Source organism: Rhagoletis zephyria, unplaced genomic scaffold (genome assembly GCF_001687245.7).
Source record: "Rhagoletis zephyria isolate East Lansing unplaced genomic scaffold, Rhagoletis_zephyria_1.1 Rzeph_scaffold_01202, whole genome shotgun sequence".
NCBI lineage: Eukaryota > Metazoa > Arthropoda > Insecta > Diptera > Tephritidae > Rhagoletis > Rhagoletis zephyria.
Window position 1 is genome coordinate 3,515 of NW_016158286.1, and position 20,671 is coordinate 24,185.

Consider the following 20,671-nt stretch of genomic DNA (forward strand, 5'->3'; position numbering starts at 1 on the left):
GACAACTTTTCGTTGGAAGCAACAATCGCCCGTTGTAAATGGCTTTTCTTTCAACTAATCGCTTTCAACGAAGTTGGTCGGCAGTACACTTTTGATTCAACTAACCGACTGCAAAATCGCCTCACCCTGTGAGCGCAAATGAAAATATTTAATTTTATTCTAAAATATTCAACACGTCGTGGGACAATTAAAAAAAAAACAACTGTAAATACTAATTTTAAATGACCACCACTGCATGTGCGCTCATACTAATTACTATATATAGGATTCAAGTTCAATCCCTTATCTCATTAAACTTTACCCGACATGAGATTGAATAATATATATGTAATACTTATTGCGTCAACACAGAAAATTGCTTACTCACCATGGCTAGACCCTTTTCCACCATCAGACAAATGGAGATGTGCACAAGGGAGTCTGTAAATAAATGTTGTTTACAAATAAAAATGTACATACATATGTATATGGGTTATTTTATATAGTATAAATATGTAAGTAGTGTAAGCGTGCATGCAAAATATTCACATATTCACGAATATTTGATAATTTTATGAAATTAACTTTATTAAAACTTAACAATTTTTTTTATGTTATAGTCGATATTTTAGTTTATGCATATTTAACCACTCATATTTTAAAGTTTTTTTTTGTTATTAAAACCCCTTTGATTTATTTTTCCCCCATAATTTTCAGAATTTCCCTTTTATAAAATTTATGTTTTGTACTTACATAAAATCAACAAAAGTGACGCATGCCCTTCCTGTCCTTCACTCTTGCCACTTAAAACGTAATACCAATCCAGCGGATTTATTCTAATGCCATATCTAAGCGAAAAAGTATAAATAATTTAGTTTTTATTACGGAATTTTTATATAAACCATAACTAAAAGGCTGTATAGGCAATTTTGATCATGCGAAATTTTGTCTCAAGACATTGTCATTGCCAAGAATATTTATAAGCTATGTATTTCCGTTCTTGACAAACTCTTTACTTACTTCAAAAGGTTTTCTAAACACAGTCGAAATCCCCCAATGGTGAGTAGCAGGAAACCCCAATTGACAAGACCGGTGAAATTACTAAAACCCGAACTCCATGAAAACAGTGAGTCACGCGGGCGGTGGCAACTGAAAGTAAGGAGAAAAAATAACAGAAAAGTTTGGTTAAATAGGAACGGATGGATACCCGTAAACACACCAAAGGTGTTGTATGTAGAACTTTTTATGGAAAAACTAACTAAATGTGAGAAAAATACAAAACATTTTCCAAATTAATACATAAATAAAAAAAAAGAATGAGTTTGTCCAGGCCGTAATAGTGAAGTGAAGTTTCTCTTGATTCATTACCAAATCCGTTTCATAATCCTGATTGTGGTGTGTTTCGATATACTTAACTTACCATAACATAAGATAACATATCATAACACTAGGTTGAGTGAGTTTAAATGGATCCATTCACATTACAAGAAATTAATTTTATTTGAGATTTGATTCACTGATCACTTTAGAAATTATTTGTGATTTCAGTGAGGTGAGATGAGTTGAGGTGGGGTGAGTTAAAGTTAGTTGAGGTGAGTTGAAATGAGATGAGGTGAAGTGAGGGAGAAAAATAGCGTAACATATTTTAATCTTCAGTTTCGTCTTTATCTGGGTCTCGTTATCACGATCCCTATACGTTTCTGTTTCTTTGTTTTATCTTATTCTATCACCAAAATTCATAAAAAGTAAAGAATAAATTTAACTGCTTTATGAATCGAAAATTTGTATAAAAGTGTCACTTTATAGAGCTCTTAAACCTATTTTTTTATGAATAAGGCCGTATATCTTTCTCTATATCTTCATATCTCTCCATCTCTATCTCTATCTCTATCTCTATCTCTATCTCTATCTCTATCTCTATCTCTATCTCTATCTCTATCTCTATCTCTATCTCTATCTCTATCTCTATCTCTATCTCTATCTCTATCTCTATCTCTATCTCTATCTCTATCTCTATCTCTATCTCTATCTCTATCTCTATCTCTATCTCTATCTCTATCTCTATCTCTATCTCTATCTCTATCTCTATCTCTATCTCTATCTCTATCTCTATCTCTATCTTACTTTTTTGAAATTGATTCCGAGCTGAAATCGTAAACAAACTAGGTACAGGTTCACTAACTTCACTAATTTCTTCAATTCCACTTGACTTACGGTTTATCTGGCTGTTCATTTCGTTGCCTTTGCTCTTTACTTTGTATCTCCTCGGCGCGTGTCACACTTTGCGTACGTCGATATCTCTGCTTCTTTTCACCATTGCCATTATCGTCTTTGTCTAAAACTTTGCCATATTTATTCAAATCTATGGGTACACCATTTTGATCCAGTAACGCTGAGCTGGATCCCCGTTTGCGTAATGCGCTGACATTGTAATCTGTGGCGGATGCAGAACGTCGCAGCTTTTTTATAATGCCAATGCCGCCATTTTGTTCAAGGTGCGGCATGCTGTGGCTGCTTTAGCTGGGCCGTTGGTGCGTGGACTACTAAAAGGAAAATGAGGCATTTAAAATTATTATAACGTTAATATGGGAAATTTTTTAGAATAAAAGACGAATACATATCGACGATACCTGAGTGGAAGATCGACTTATCTCGAAAACGGTCTATCTCAGAAAAGTTTTCAAGAACGATCTACTTCAGAATTTGATTGAAAAATACCCAATCTTAGCACATTTTCCATGTATTTTCAGCTGAGATAGGGCGTTTTTGAATCGAATTCGGTTATCTTTTCATAAAAATATGGTTTATGCTTTAACCAAAACTATATAAATTAAACAAAACCGCAGAAGCCGTCAGTAAGAAAAGCTAAAAAAAAAATCTAAAAATTAAGAGTGTTTTTTTTAAGCGTTGCATATTTCTTTGTGGCCCTGAATGATTTATTTGCACGAGTATGTACATGTGTATGTAAACACAAAAGTCTATGCGGTGTCGCTTTTTAATCAATATTGATCCAGCATTTTCCAAAATTAAAAGCGTAAATTGTCGATAAGATAACAAGCGGCTTTTTATACTTCACAGCTTTTATTTATATGTAAATATATTTACATATGTATGTACATACACTGGCAATCAAAAGTGAGTGCGTTATGGTTTTTTGTTTAATATTTGCAATGTATTTCAAGTCAAAATTTTTGTTTGTTATTTTGTTAATGATTTTTTTTCCGACGAATTTTGCGGTTTTACGCATGTAAAAAGTGCATTTTATAAAATATAGCGTTAATTTTTTTTAATTTTGTGTTTAAACGGTCTTGCGCATTTTATTCTACAAGAAATTCCCATTTATATGGTAAAAAGTGCAAAAAGCCATCAGCAAAAAAAAAACCGACGCCTTTTTTAGCCGCTTAAAACACCGATCTATCCGCGTACTAAAAATTTTTCAGAAATAAAAAATTATTAAAAACCAACGCATATTTTCAGCCGCTTAAAACTTGCACTTGTTTTACTAGCATTAAAAACCGATCTATGTGCTTACTAAAAATTTTTCTAAAAATTCTGATTAAGTTCAAAATTTAGATGAAAATTTGTTGAATTTTTCTAAGTGCTGTAAAAGTTTCAAAGTTTTGCTTATGTGGTTTTGATTAAGCATGAACCATATTTTTATATAAAAAAAAAAAAAAAAAAAAATTTAACTTGAAAAACATTGCAAATATTAAACAAAAAACACTCACTTTTGATTGCCAGTATACATATAATTAAACACAGTGGTTTATTTGGAGAAAGGAATGCAGAAATTAATAAAAATATACAGTTTAATCAATAAACATTCACATTCCATAAATCTCTGATAAGATTATATTTTCACTAGTGCATTATATAATATCCATCAAAATGGTATATATCTATGTACATACAAAAATACTTATTTCAGGTGCTGCATTTTTACTTTACTTGCAATATTTATTCTTACACGCAGTAGGTTAAAGATTTTTATTGATAAGAATTGATTGATTTTTTTCGCGCAATTAAAACATAATAAATTCGCAAATAATTATCATCTTTTATGTTAAGACCATAGGCATGTATATATGTAAATATGCACATATGTATGCATTTGAATACAAACAAATAAAGCGGCACATTTCAATAAACCACAATTTATTGCCTAACTAATAGCTTGCTGCACGTAAACTAAATTAATTTTGTAGTATTTATGAATGTAACCGCTGCTGCATTTAAGTATTTATTTTATTGTATCATTTCAATACGTACATACATATGTACATATCTGATTACATTTAACCGCAATATAGTTATACGAAGCACTGCTTCTTATTATCACATAACACAGTGAATTGCGGAGGAGATTCCCCGTTTGCGTCACGAATACTCTTCGTACATGCGATATGGAATACACTCTCGTACTTTCGTTTTTCGGAAAATGTGATATACTTACTCGCACCATTAACCACAATTTCAAACGTTCAAAACGTGTTTGCGGCGGTATTGTTTTTGCAAAATGGTTTGATTACTTTTCGACTTACATATGTATGTCTAGTTGTTTAATATTAAGACTTAAAAAAAAATCCTACAAATATCTTGCTGAAGCCCCAAAATTTTGTGTCACCCATATTAGTGGTATTCCATTATGTTAGGTGAGGCTATCTCGGCTGCCTTCATCCCTCAGGAAAAGGACACATTTAGGCCACCGTGGCGCCGTTGTAATGCCTAATTAGGGACTCCATATGCCCCTCCTCTTACCTTAGCAATGGCACCACTTCGCAGCTCTAATGAATCGCACAAAGTCATAGATACAGATAGTCGTCAGCGCGGGAAAGTGGCATAGGTAGTGTTCGACGCTCTCTCGATTTCCTCCTCATCACGGCAGCTACGACAGTAGTTGTTTGACTGCAAACTGATTCCAGCAGCGTGCCCAGTAGGCGGAACTGTGTGTAGTCCCGGCGCCTGAAGTCTACTGGAAGATCTTCCAAAATTATAGACACCCCTATTGCGAATGTCGACTGGCAGTAGATAAACGACTATTAAGCGATTATCGATTATCGATGCTATTGCGAGTGTCGCTTAGTCGCTCAATTAGCGACTGTGAATACTTTTTAATCGCTCATCCTTCTATTGCTGTTTTTTAGTCGTTGGAGTTTGCGTTTATAAAATTTACATAAGAAAGTGGTACTATAATGGATAAAAAGTAAGTCAATTGAACTGGAAGTTGTAAAAAATTGTGAAATATACATATGCATGTATGTGTCTGAATTACAGATCAAAAATTATAAGCAACAAAAGGCAACTTGCGCGGTTGTTCGTACTGATGCAGGAGAGTGAAGACATAGGCAAAGGAATTTCCGGAAAGAGTAGGGTAGGAAGCTCCGCTTCTATTGGAAAAGATACATATACAATATTTCTTGTGCATATAACTCCGGCTACGCCATCCACAGTGTTTTTGCGCAGAACCAACATCAAAAGTTTATACAAAAAAACTGCATAATTTATTAATTGACTAGTGCTCGGAAATTTGAAATCTTTATTTTAAATTAAAGTTGAATTCTTTCAATACACTTGTTATGTTGTTATGTTAAAGTTTTTAAACTCGGGTCACGCGTTTGGACACAAAAACCCAACATCATTGTACAAAAAACTTAACCGTACCGTATTTCTTAAACTTCCATAAAGTTTATTAATGAGGAAAACAGCTTTTCCTGCAAATCATGTAAAGCCTAAAAACCGTGAAGCATCGGGAACGCAACTTCTATTCATAAAACTCACACATGTACATACACCTTCCAAGTCCAAGGGATCCGACGAATCTCGCAATTCCCTCCTTGCTTTAGCCAACTCTACTAATCTATCAGCTTCCGCATCATCTTCCTCATCACTAAATCATACTTCAACTGTGTCCATTTTTTAAATTTTATAATAAAAAGCAATTATTTTAAAAATGATGTAAATAAAATACTCAAGAAACAAATGTAAACAAACAAACAGCTGTTTACAATTCTGTCAACCATTCACAATAGTACAAATTTTTATCGATCAAGTTACACAATAGCAAAATAAAAGATGATCGACTCGATCGACAAATTTCTATTCTACTGCCAGTCGACACTCGCAATAGGGGCCAGAGTGTCCAAACTTCGTGCCATTCCATTTGATTAGCGCATTTCCACGCCTCCAAACCATACCATGCCAAGTCACCTTAGACTTAGGCAGACTGAGCATAGTATTGTTTGGAGGCGTCGATTTAATCTAATAGCATTATAGCTTGCCTGTAGCTTACCATATAAGTCCACAGGTAGAATTTGAAGTTAGGTCTCTAATTGCTAATTTGTTTCTTATTGTAACAGCGGAGTATCCACCGTTAGATTCCAAAGGAATGGAAAGAGAACAAAGCCTTTTGGAGTGTCGCGACTAGCATATTATGTTATGGATACCTCCCCCATCTCCGAATATATAGCTCTACAGCCTAAGAGGCGATGAACAAACTCGAGCAGAGGGTGATCCAGCCCAAGGCGAGTTAGGGCTTGGAGAACAGCCCTCGGGAGAATATTTTTGAAGGCACCCTCGATATCTAGGAACACGCCTAGTGCGCTGAAAATGTTATGCAAAGTTGTATCCACAGCTCTGCCTTTCTAATAGACGCGTTGACAGCGAGAGAGCTTATTTACATCAATCTCTTGCCGGATCTGCGAGTCTAAAAGTCTTTCCAGAACCTGGAAAAAAGAAAGAAATAAGGCTTCTCGGTCGAAAGTCGCTTGGCTTCACGTGGGAGGGTCTACCTGCCTTGGGTATGAACACAACTTTCGCCAGGGTCCAAACCTAAGGTGTGAAGCAAAGTTTAAGACCAACGTGGGGAGTGTTGCTGGAGTGTCGGTCCTTGGCCAGATATAAATCTGGGGCGTTCCGGTTACGTAGACCCGACTGTCGTGGTTGTGGTTTTTCTCTATAGAATCTTTATGTTCGATCCAACCATTTTAAAGTTGATTAGCTTGAATCACGTAGGCTATATTTTATAACCGTGAAACATTTTTGAAAATCGATATTCCTCGACCGTATCGATTTGATTACCGACGTCACAGTACCAATATCGTACTTACATATATCGCTTTGCGGTATGGTATCATTCTCAAGTAGTCGTTAAATATAAGTTTCAATTTTAACACATTGTTGTCAAACAAATAAATGATAAATAAACAAATGGGTATGCATAGTATGTACATACAAACTTTATTACCACGGCATATTACCTCGCTTCTTACGCTTATCTTTGTGTAAACTCAAACAATGCTCGCAATAAAGTTACAAGTGGATTTATTTTTGTAAATTGCAGTACAATGAACTCTCCATAAGTGCATACAGTCATGTGAAAAAGAAAAGGGACACGACATTTTGACCAGTTTTGGCTATTTTTTCTTTTGTTAGTTTAATTTTTATTATAGGCCCCTATTGCGAGTGTCGACTGGCAGTAGAATAGAAATTTGTCGATCGAGTCGATCATCTTTTATTTTGCTATTGTGTAACTTGATCGATAAAAATGTGTACTATTGTGAATGGTTGACNGCGGCTGTATCTCCGATACAGCCTGCAGACCAAGACGAAGGCGCTGGACTGTTCCTTTTTTTGTTTTATGAAAATACAGCTCATCTAAAAAAAGCGAATAGGTACAAATTTTAAACTTTGCAGGAAAATTCAACAAAATTTTATAAAAACAAATTCTTTATTAATAATTTTTAGAAAAAAAATCTAAGTATGCAGTTTTATAACCCATTAAATTCTAGCTGAAGAAAGTCTATAAAAAAAAGTTTCTAAAAATTCTTAATAAAAAGTTCGTTGTTGTAAATTTTGCTGAACTTTTCTAAAAAGTTTGAATTTTGAACTTTTATGGTTTTTGTTAGATAAGGAGCTGTATTTTCATAAAAAAAAATAATAAACATTAAACAAACAAAAGAAAAATAGCCAAAACTGGTCAAAATGTCTGGCCTCTATTTATTTTCCCGCCACAATATGTATATAAATAAATATGTATGAAAGCACAAATGCAAAATTATATTATAATATATGTACATACATTTACATTTCATTAGTATATATGTATATATGTACACGCATTTACATATTATCTCGTAAACCACGAAGAACCGTTTTATGAATACAAAATTCTTGGTGCGCCCTCGCGTGGATGACGCATTCGAATAAGTTTGAATGGGTTAATGACTTGCATTATTTGGGATTTTGCGGAAAGTGCGACTGATTGTGTAAAATTTCGTTTGCGTATTTCAGTAGATAAGAGATAATTAATTAGAAATTCTATGAAGTAGTATAGCACTCTGTGCCGATTTAGTAATAGTATTAGCGCGTATTTGGTATCAAAGTTAGATGTGACGCATAGCATAGGCATATGTAGGTATGTACGTAGTACATAAATGTGACAAGCTTTTTAGGCAAAAATTCATCATTCATCATAGCGCAGCACATTATTTATTACACATCGTGACCTTAGGGTGAAAAGGTGCCAAGTCCATTTTTTGAAATTGTTCAGGAGAGACGAAAAATCGATGTAGTTTCGCATTATCTGCCATTCTGCATCAAAAACTAAATTTTCTAAAAAATTGGACTTGACACCTTTTTACCTTTAGGTAGCGATATGGGTTTCTGCTACGAGTAATAATTATGCAAGCAATCATAGCAAAGACATATTTTTTCGGAAAATAAAAACTTGAGTTGATGTGCACTCTTTCGAGTCGCTAATGGTTTAATTACTCACCACGTTATGACAGATGCATAAAGAAATACATAAGTGCATAGATATGCATGTACATTAGGGTGGTAAAAAAAAAAAATTATAGTACTCCGAACATTTTTCGGTGACACCTAACCTACAAAAAATTATTATTTTTTTAAATAGTTCTACTGGATTAATTGAAATATGTACTTCCTGTGCAAAAGTTTAATGATTTCTAGCGAGCTTTAATACTGACATTAGAGTGGTACGTTAAGGTTACAAGAATTGAGGTCTGGTGCGTCAGTACTAGATCGGGGTACTTAAGGTCAATGCATTGTGAAAGAGAAAAATTGCTTCCCCAAGGCAAAAAAACCGATATATCATACTTTAAGATCCGACTGTAGATGCCGAAGATATGACGAAAAATGTGAAAAGGCGTCCCTGCCTTGCAAGCAAAATTGCTTCAGATTCGAAGGTGGACGACAAACTTCTTGTTTTTTTAGTATGGTCTAATGTAAATATGTATGTATGTATGTATGTATGTATGAACGTACATCAATGCCAACCGTGTTAAATTAAGCGATTTTGCTAGCAGTCTCATGCGCTCCATTTCATTACCCTTTCCTTCGCGTACTCGTACTTGGTACAAATTCTGTGGGACCATCCAAAGCTGCAATGCAACATGTTTTCTGCGGTGTGGTTTGTTGAACCTGCGCCATCATTCAAGGACACTTTGTCATATTTTCGCTGTAGTAGAGCACAAAAAATATAAATTAAAACTAAAACAAAAGACACCTTAAGTTTCTCCCCTTTTTTGGTTGCTGTTTCAATAGAATGCATTTTGTTTAATTAAATGCACAAGTGTCGTGCAGATGGGATTTCTTTTAGTACCTCCTTGGAAATTTAAAAAGGTCATTAGTTCTCACGGAAGCAGACATATGCATGTAGTTCCAAATGACCCGCTTTGGAATATTTCATCCCATATTTGAAGAATATGTATATACTACATATGTATGTATGTATATATATTTATATGAAGAATATGGTTTCATGGGGTCAATGGGTAGACCCGTCAATGTAGACCCGTCTCAGCTAATTTTACACACCTACTGTGACATTATGCTGCTGGATCAGGATCAGATTAATTTAACGTAGTTCAGAACTGATGGGCGTTGATGAAATTGGCGGACAATATTTTTACAATTTCTGATCGCTATCTACAAAATGCTGTATAGGGGCCATCTAGAATTTAAAAACTGACATCAGCTTTGCCCAACGACCTCAAGAGCCCCCAAAATAGTGATTTGGTCAAAAATATTTGAATAGTTGCAATTTTTTCGACCATTTTGGATGAAAAACTGCATTTTTTTTGGCGCACGCCACATTAGGCATTTTTGTTTTAGGCTAGAATTAATTTTTTTTTTTCACAAAAGACCAGACAGCAATAAAAACCACGCTACTTGACACATTTCATGTGCTCAAAATATTTTTACCCCCCACAAGAAAAGTGGGCAGGGGGGGTGACTGGTTAGAAAAAGAATTCCCATAAAATAATAAAAACTAAACATTAAAATTAAAAATAAATTAAATGTAAAAATTAAAAGAAAATTAAATAAAAAAAAGTTTAATTCAAAAAATACATAAATTACAGCCTGTTTCACTAGCAATTTAAGTGGAAAATGATTTCTTATTTTCTGTCAATTTCCATATACTATAATTCATAAAATTTAAATACTTTTTTTACTAAAATTGCTTTCGTGAAATTGGCTGTAAGATTCTAAAAATTAAATGAATTAATAATTAAAAGAAAATATAATTAAGCAGAATTACAAATTAAAAGAAAATTAAATTAAAAAAAAAAAATTCCGCGAATTTCTAAGGTAATTTTTCAAAAATTTAAATCCTGTCGTCCTATTTAAAATTTAAAGATGCAGATTTACTAAAAATGCATCAAATATGTGAAACATATCGAATTTTTCGCATTTCCATAGTTTTTATGGGCGTTTTCGTAGCCTTAATTCAAGCTAATAACTAAAACTTCAATTAAAAGTCGGTACGGGTTATCGTTATCCTACAACTTCATATACATATGTATATCTGTGTTTTTTAGTCTGAAAAGCACAAATATAGAGGGTGTGCATATCAAAATTTGCAAAAAAATGTGTTTCCATATATTTTTGGGACTCTCTAATGTATGTACATATACTACATTCCTCTCCACTGGGTGCATTTCGAGCCCTAACCGCCAAAATAACATAAGCGACATTTTTTTCAAAATATTATTTTTGATGCAGAAGTATTCCTAGAGCGTCTAGAGGCATTTCTGCATCAAAATGAAAATTTTGAAAAAAAATGTTGCTTACATTAATTTGGCGGTTAGGGCTCGATTTTACTTCAACACAGAAAACACGTGGGTAATTTAACACTGAAGATGCGCACATGTTGCCCTAGGGCAGATTGGCACTGTCACATGTATACATAAATACATACCCAATAAACACAACGAATTCGACTCGAATTCGAGACGAGCTCGTTTTCTCGGATAGAACTATCGAGACGATGCTTCGCGGCGATAGGTCGTCGAATTCGAATTCGTAGGAGAGTCACCTATCGTTAGCGAATCGAGTATTACTAGTTTTTCGAATCGTTGGTGATTCAAGACATTTTTTTTCTTCGACTTGCTGAAAATTCATTCCCTAACAAATACCATATAAAGAACAGTTATAGAACACTTAAAGTAAACATTCATCAAAATTTTAAATTTTTTCTCAGAAGTATTTTTTTAATAATTCAGTTTTATAGTCCATTCAATTTTGGTGTAATAATGTGCAAGTTTCAAGTAGCTAACAATTACCATTGATTTTTATATAATTTTTTTGCCGAAGGTGTGTAACGCTGCCACTGAATTTCAAAATATGTAAATATTTTAATGAATTTTAAAAGATCACTTAAAAGGGGAAAATTAAAGGTAAATTGCTAAATGGTGTACGAAAAATTTAGGTACTTAGGCGGGTTGGGTAAATGAGCGGGGAGGTACTTAAGATAGGGATTTTCTTCAGATTACATTCAAAAATTCGCATTGCCCAAAAATGTTGGTTATTTAAGCGGGTTAGGTACTTAAGCGTTTTTCACACGTATGTATACAATGTATATCGCTGCGCGTACATATCCAAATACATACCATTAACTCAATTCACAAAGGTCCTAACCAACAAATTTATAATTTTACAGGAGAAGCGAAAAACAATTTAAAATGTTAAACAAAAACAGGTGGGACTTTTTTAAAAGTGGCATGTAATTCCGTAGTTTTTGGTACTAGGACTTTAAATTTTTTTTTTTGAAAGTGTTCTTCCATATATCCAACCAAAATCTGTGAAAAACTCAGTTTCGAAAAAAGTGTTGGTTAGGGCCTTTATAAATTTAGTTAACGATATGTATTTATGTACAGTCAATCAATAAAGTTTTTAAAGAGGTTTTTGCAATACGGGCAACTTTTTATTAAATATTTTATTTTTCGCAAATTTCTTATAAAAATATGTTTAATTCTACAACGAAAACTCCAAAAAAGAGAGTTCCAAACCCTGTTATTCAACTACAGTTTCATGCTCTCTTTATTTATTTTTATTATTGAAACTTAAATTAAATTATTTAACTGACCTCTAACTTCCCGTGCATAAAATGCAACTACAGTACTACTTAGTTTGTTTAGTAATAATTTTAATAATTTCGTTATTATTTATGCATTTGTCGAATAGTTTTACACTCAATAAACGCTTTTAAATATTTAATCCCGGAGCTCTACTTGTTTTATAATTCGTAGGCTAACACACGCTATCACTGCGGTATTAGATAAATTCTGGGCATTCGTTGATAAAGCGCAAACAACAACCGGCTTGTGTTCGTTAAGGTACTTGTGCAAATGGGAAGTTAAATTTGCTCACGTAATGCCGTCAGATCTGATGTAATTCATAGCGGTTTTAAATTGAATGTTGCCTCTTAAGTGTTTACTACATTTGCATGTACATGCAGTGACTCAAACAAATGATCACGTGTTGATATTTTTTTTTTTTTAATTCGCAATGTTTTTCGAGCTAAATTTTTTTGTTATATTTCTATAAAAATAACGTCCAAGCTTTAACCAAAAACATATAAATCACTGTTTAAAATTTTATAAAAAACTTAGAAAAATTCCACAAATTTTCATTAAAATTTCAAATGAAATTTTTTTGCAACTGCTTTTGCTTTTTTTTTTTTATATAACAAGTGCAATTTACTTTTACTGGCATTGATTTTTTGAAATTTTGTTGCTAGCGGTCCTCCGCATTTTATTTTATAAAAAAATTCATGCTCTTATCGAAAAAAGTGCAAAAATCCGTCACCAAAAAAAAAAATCTCAAAAATCAACTGGATTTTTTTAGCCGTTTGAAACTTGCACTTCATTAGACTAAAATTTTACGGGCTATAAACCTGCATATCCAAAAATGTTCTAAAGATTCAGATTTAAAACTTGAGGATTGGACGAAAATTTGTTGAACTTTCTTAAGTTTTTTATAAACTCTGAAACTGCGAGTCATATGGTTTTGGACAATATTTTGAATGGAACATTACGAATATTAAAAAAAAAAAAATCAGCACGTGGTTATTTGTTTGACTCACTGTATGTATATGGATTTGGCTGTGGTAATGTATGCAAGTAAAATTTTCCTTTTATATTTTTCCATTTGAAGTGTTTTGGGAGAGCAAAAAACAAAACCTTTTAACATATTATCTGTTGGTAAATTATTAAATGACAAATGAAAAAAAATAATCTGCAAACAAAACACAAAATTGTCGTATGTAATTTCCATCAGTGCCCGTTGCATTCTATCTTCGCATCGAAGACGTATGTATATTAGGGCGGTCCAAAATAAAATTGAAGTCGGAATTTTAATGTCCTCACCCCCTAGGATTGTTCTATACTGAAAAAAATTATACCCGTTTTTTTATTATTTTTAAATAAAAAAATATTTAGAGGTCGCTTAAAGCGCTCATGTATTTTATATGCGGAAAAAAACTTAGAAATATTATAGAATTCTTGAAAATCAATATTTTTATTGGAACCCTAAGAACCCCAAAAAAATGCAATGGGAGACCCATAAAAAATCGTTTGTTGAAAAAAATGGTAAAATAAATAAGTGGGTATTATTATTAGAAGTTTTCTGGAGTGAAACAGTTTTCTGATCGAAAAATATTGATTTTCAAGAATTCTATATCATTTCCACAAAAAATATTTTTTCTTCCATATAAAATACATGGGCAACTTTGAGCGCTTTCGGCGACCTCTTAATATTTCTTAATTACAAAATAAAATAAAAAAACGGTATATTTTTCGGTGTGCATAGAACTGTCCTGGGAGTGAGAGCATTAATAATTCGACTTTAGTTCTTTCTTAAAAAATGTGTGTTTGTATGCATGTTTACCCTGCAAACCATTTTTTCAGAGTATTCTGAATCGTAAGGAAATTTTAAAGAATTCGAAAAGATCCCATCCGATTTTTTGCCGAATTTTCTAAAATGAAATAAATTACGCACACTTCCATTCTTTTACGAAATTTCGGAAGAAAATCGATAAAGAAATGAAAATAATGCTGCTATGTGAAGAATTTCTTGCAGAATTTTTTCAGAATTTACTTTATTTTTCGTACAGAAATTTCTTTACGAGTTCGTGTCAACCACTTTATAAAATTTTCTTTGAAGATTCCGAAAAAAATCGTTACAGAAATCAGATACTCCTAAAGATTTCGTTAAGATTTCGGGAACTTTGGTTTGCAGGGTAGCTATGCTTTTCTCAGTACATCCTTTAATTCATTCATTGGATCAGTCAACATTCGTACTGTGGCTTTGTAAGCAGTGGCCGATTTGCCTTCAGACGCAGTAGGCCCGCATGACTTAAACCGCCTTCTATTTACGTTCGACTAGAAGTACCTTATAATCGCGCATGACCTGTTTTTCTGCCAGCGTTCGATGAGCTGACATGCGGCCCATCTAAGGGTGTAACACAGGCGATCAAATCAATGGTACACCCATTCCGATTCCATAGCCAATTCGTCAGCCACGCAGTTCCCCGTAATAGCTCGCTGTGACCCGGTACCCAAATATGCCTAATAAAAAAATACTTACTTCGACGCAACTGAAAGAAAGAGCAAAAAGTCCTTAACCAAATATGAGCGCATACCCAGCGCACTTAAAGCTCTGATAGGCGTTTGACTATCGGAATAAATGCTCACCTCCCTAACGGTCATTGAACTCCTGGGCAGTGAATCCACTGCCTCCTTTATAGCGCCCACTTTTGCCTGAAATAAGCTACAGCAATCTGGGAGCCTGAATTTAGTGTTGATGGAGGGCTCTCGACAGAAGACACCTCCACCAACCCTGTTGTCCAGTTTCGATTCATCTGCGAAGAAATTCTCTGCTTACCTCCCGGTACTGACACCGCACTGGTTTGTGTGGATAGACCTTAAGACCACTGACCCAGCCCTTTCCTCGATGCTCGGAAATTATTTGGTTGATTCCACATATTGGTTTATGTATGACAGGAACAGGCACGGACAGAAATTGAGTTGTCAGAAGAGCCGGAGTATCTAGGGGTAACTTTGGACAAAAGGCTTAATTTAAACTCACATCTCTCGAATTTTACCAAAAAGGATACAAGGACAATTTATGTTTGTCAGAGACTTAATGGCAAGACTTGGGGAATATCACCCAAACTATCATATTGATCTTTTAATACGGTAGTCAAAGACGTTGATATATATGCGGCACTGACCTGGTGGCCAAAAGCTAAGCAAGTAAGACTACTTTGAAGTGACAATAACTATAATTGAGAAAGGTCCCAAGTGTGGTATACCGACGGATCGAATATGAACGACGGAAGTACTGGGGTAGGCATACTTGGACCAAGGCTAAAGAAAAGTGTGCCAACGAACCCAACCTTATTCCTGGCGAAAGTCTTCGCAATCTAAGTCTGGTCAGAATAAATATTGTCTCGGATAGTGAGGCAGCGTTCAAGGCCGTATACTTTTTTAAAACGGCTTCAAGGCTTGTTGATTCCGCGACATGAAGGGTTCGAAGGTAAACGAAAGGGCTAAGCGTCTCGCAAAGCGTGGTGTCCAAATGCGCTTGCATGTGGTTCCGAGCCTTTCTGTGGTACATCTAAAGGATACACTGGAGAACTACTTAGAAGCTGCGAAGGAGCTGAAATTGCTGCCCACAGGCGGGAGTCAAAGGGAATAAATGAAACCATCAAAGAGATTCTTAACTCCTTTCAGGAGCAACTCCGAAATACTTCATGAAAGGAGAGTTTTAGAACTTTTTTCCTGCTACCTGAGAGGACACTGCAAGCTATGAATAAAATTGGGCTTTCTGTAGAGACGAACTGCAGGTTTTTTTGGGATGGTGGAGGAAACCTCAGAGCATATTCTTTGTGACTGTCCACGTATTTACGAGTATTCGCGGCGTAATAATAATATTAGGTGGGTCTCGCTGAATCAACGAATTCTTTACTCTTCTAAATTAAGCTTTAAAAATGCATACACTTTTTTTTACTAAATAGGGTCTTATTGTCCTTCGCATTCTGGTCTAAGATTTTGTTTTGCCTCACAATTTATTACTTTACTGATAAATAAGAAAGTATATGTATTGGGGCTGTTCAGGATATTTTGCAAATGGTCTTGGATTCGCATTTGTATTTGTATTTACATTTGCTTGCTACCATGGCAACCGTTTGCATTTTATTGTTGTGAATTTGTAAATGCACCGAAATATGGAAATGTGAGATCATATGCACAAGATTCTGAACAGCCCTATTGTAATATATCTAGATAATCCCATAGATCAATGATTAATCGTTACAACTGGCTTTTGTTTATTTGATTTTAGTTTTTTGCTTATTTTATGTGTACCCAAAAATGTTGACTGCCAGCGTCTATCCGCTTAAATTGAGTCTTATCAATCAATGGCGCAGTGTGTCACTCACTGTCTGGCTTATTTAGTTCCGTTTGTACTTATTTATAATACAAACATTTTTTTATGTTGTGCAACTGTTGGTTTTCATGCACTTGAGGAAAATTTTTACGAGACTAAATTATCACTTTGCGCGCGCTAGCGTCGATCTGCTTCAACTAACATTAAGCGAGTACTGGTTACCGTCCGTTAGACATTATTATCAATTCTAGTCTGAACAGCGAGCCGGCCGGCTTGAAGACTTTATACATACATATGTATAAATGTCTAAGTAGCGGATTATCAATTGACCGATAACCGATAGAAGATAAGGACAAACACAGATTTCAAATGAGTAAAAAAGTCATAGTAAGAAAACAAAATGCATATACATATATATATCAGTAATTAAATGCATGTATATATTTAGGTGTATAAATCAATTTTAGAAAATATATATGTATTAAAAAAATATCCCATATGCGCAATGAGTGACCGTTTTCTAGGTCAAGCGTTTGAAATATTAAAACTTTTGTTTTTTTTTTTGAATATAGAGATTTTATTTTATATACTATTAAAAAAATATTTTGTCGGTGATAAACCAAAAAGATTCTATTTCAATTAGCACTTTATGTGCTAAAGTGATGGACTACGTGCATATGTATGTATGTATGTATGTATGTATGTATGTATATCTGAACACGTTCAACGTCATCAGCTAAAGAAAGAAAATTTTGTCTTCGGTTTATGACGTAGAACGATTTTTAGATTCACCGAGTATTTAAGCACAAAAAAAAAAAAACAAAATAGTCGACATAGCAGGTTTTGCATTGTCACAAATAAACATCGTGTTTACAATAGTAGCATATCTTGATCAGAGGAGCAGTTCTAAGAGTTCACGAGGCATTGTACATTAGTGTGGTCCAAAAAACAACTAAAGTCGCAATTTTAATGCGCTCGCCACCCTGGATGGTTCTATACCAAAAAAAAAATTAAAAATTATACCCCTGTTTTTTTTTTTGCTTTTGAAAACGAAAAACATTTAGAGGTCTCTCCAAGCGCTGAAAGTTTCCCATGTATTTTATATGGGGAAAAACAGTTTTTCGTGGAAATGGTATGGAATTCTTGAAAATCAATATTTTTCGATCGGAGAACTTCGTTTTATAGGACCACTAAAAACCTCAAAAAATTCAATGGGGGNGGGGGGGGGGGGGGGGGATGCATTTGAGGTATTTAGGGGGCCTGTTAAAAATTGTTGATAATAGAAAATGGTTGAATAAACAATTGGGAAGTATTCTGAAGAGAAACGAAGTATTCCGATAAAAAAATATTGATTTTCAAGAATTATGTACCATTTCTACGAAAACTTGTTTTTCCCATATCAAATACATTGAAAACTTTGGTCGCTTTGAACGACCAATAAATATTTTTTGATTTCAAAATCAAAAAATGCAGTATGAAAAATTCCGTTTATATGGGAAATACCACGCTCCCTTGTATAATCCAGATAAAATTATCCTATATTTTAAGTTGGGATAAAGGATCATAATAATGATCGGTTAATCCCTACTTTATCAATTTTTTTTAATCTAATCTATCAATGGCACATCTACGTATACAAATTAAATAAACATTTTAGCCGCTTTTCAGTGAACTGCGTTCAGTGTGAACTTCAACAGCTTTCCATCGTCGGCGCCGCTCGGCTTTCTATGTGAACGTACCCTACGATTAACTGTATGGATTTATGAAATTTTCCCACTCAAAGTATGCTCGGCCTAGTCTGATGCATCCTCCGAAAAATGCTTCCGGAGTCTTTTGCGGACTTTTTATGATTTAAAAATCATACAGAGGTTGTAGATGATGATTACCATTGGCCACAGTGCCTATTCACCAATTTCCCCTCGCACTGAGTTATTCATTTCGTATGGAAAAAATGCTTAACACCGTCAACAAAAAAACAAAAAAAAATATTGAATGGGCTACAAAACTGCATACCAAAACTTTTTCAAAAAATTCTGATTAAAAGTTTGAAAATTGTATGCTATTTTTTTGAAATTTGTTGAATATTCCAAATCTTTGTACAAAGATTGAAATTCGGACTTACATATCTTTTGTAAGATAGCGAGTTATACTTAAAAAAAAAATAGCAAACATTGAACAAACTAAAGAAAAAAAGCAAAAATTTTTTAAAATATCGTCCCTATTTTTATTTTCGTCACTGCATTCGCTTCAGCCTGTAAACAATTCGTACAGTTCATATATAATCGATAGCACCAATAATTTAACGTGGTGTCTGCCATGTTCTTTTTTTTTCCTTTTCTTAAGCAAAGACATATGTATGTATGTACATATGTATGGATTTCTAAAATTTTTAATAGAATGAAAATCAGTTTTGAATGGTGAATGCTTATCAAATAAAATTTTTGTGCATCCGCAATTAGAAATATATAAATGTATGAAAGCTGCAAGGTTAATGGCATACGCGTACACTAACCTCTCCTAAATCTGCGCTGAGTTCAACTGTTAGCAACAAAATTTAGGAGACTCCTCGTTGGCTCATGGTGAAATGCGTTTTTTTTTATTGAAACACTCGTTTGATTATTTTCCACGCACAATTAAATTTTTTGTTATCATTTTTTTTTTGTTATTACTTAAAATTTGAATAATGAGGTCGTGGTCGTTTGCACGTTTAGCTATTTAATTAGAAACCAGCAGTTCCATTGGCAGCTTTCAAGGAAATGCATTCACATCCGCGGCCTATTGTTATATCAACGAACTTAATAAGTTTTCTTCCTTTTCTGAAACCGTGTTCTCTATTGCATAAATCTCAGCTTGTAGGAGACTGCAATCGTTTGGCAGCCGAAGTGACCTTTACAGAATTTCATTTATTACCACTTGGACACTTGCTATGTGTACAGTGGGTATCATCACAATTCCAAGAGCCTCTTGGCTAGACACCGCCTGACCTCAAAACGACCCCTCTTCTGATCACAAACCATTACTCGGAGTCACATCGGACCAAGTTAGTATATTTCAGAGTTTTAAAGCCTAATTTGGGTTTCCATACTCCATAAAACTCTCGTCAGGAACCTTTCTTTGCAGCTCTATTCCTTCTTTTGTATGTCCTAAATTTATTCTAATCCTCTTCACTTCGAATAAGTAGATTTGGTTTGTCGGTTTAAGTTGCCCTACCTCAGCGTGACAATCGAACGTTACCGGGAAAATAGGAGGGAAAAGAGTAAAACAAGCGAAAGAGGTTGGTCTATCGGTGAACGAGGATAAAGGAAAGTACCGCCTAACAACACAAAAAAAATTTTCGCGTATTGTGGCATACGTTTTAGAACCAAATAAGAAAAGGAAAAAGTACATCAATGAAACCTTCGGCATAGCCGTAAACAGCACTGCTTTTATTTGGAAAAGCACATCTAGTCGCCATTTCAATAAGTTTTAGGGTGATATCTACAAATGAAATTGATAAATCAATAACACCCTAATGTATTTCGATGGCTGAGTGGAAGATCGAACTATCTCGGCAGCATGGTCGAAAACGGCCTATCTCAAAAAACTTTTCAAACACGTCCTACTTCAGATTTTGTTTGAAAAACACCACATTTCAGAATCTGGTTGAAGAACGCCTTATCTCAGAATACGATTCAAAAACGATGTGTATACCAAATTCGGTCGAGATCGGTCAGGTAGTTTTTGAGATACACATACATACATATATTATATAAGTACGCAATGCCACGCCCACTTTCCTAAAATTTCCTGAAAATCCACTTCTTTGCTAAAGAGCGATTGTATATATAAATTTTGAATAAATATTGATGAATTCCTTAGCCGCACTGCTCAAAAAATCTGAAAGTCCGGTACATAAACAATATAAATTTAAGGCTAATTTTTATGCGATTGCAATAAACGAGCTACCAGTTTATTTAAAAATAGCTTTCATTTTAGATAGTACTATATATTTTGAAATTGT

At 34.1% G+C, this 20,671-nt stretch overlaps 1 protein-coding gene across 4 annotated transcripts in view; it reads right to left on the minus strand.

Annotated features, from left to right (window-relative positions):
* Positions 1-266: 266 nt before the first annotated feature.
* The window catches only part of LOC108363148 (uncharacterized), a 29,579-nt gene continuing 9,174 nt past the window's right edge, over positions 267-20,671 (minus strand). The window contains exons 1-6 of one of the 4 annotated variants that reach the window (XM_017616429.1): positions 8,967-8,977; positions 5,686-5,690; positions 2,194-2,519; positions 1,000-1,128; positions 733-827; positions 267-420 (exon numbers count right to left, since the gene is read on the minus strand). In XM_017616429.1, coding sequence (XP_017471918.1) covers positions 335-420; positions 733-827; positions 1,000-1,128; positions 2,194-2,483 — 600 coding nt within the window. In that variant the 5' untranslated portion in view covers positions 2,484-2,519; positions 5,686-5,690; positions 8,967-8,977 and the 3' untranslated portion in view covers positions 267-334. Of the gene's footprint in view, positions 421-732; positions 828-999; positions 1,129-2,193; positions 2,523-5,685; positions 5,691-8,966; positions 8,978-16,649; positions 16,873-20,671 lie in introns of those variants that run through there. The other 3 variants (XM_017616431.1, XM_017616430.1, XM_017616428.1) reach the window with 3 other exon arrangements.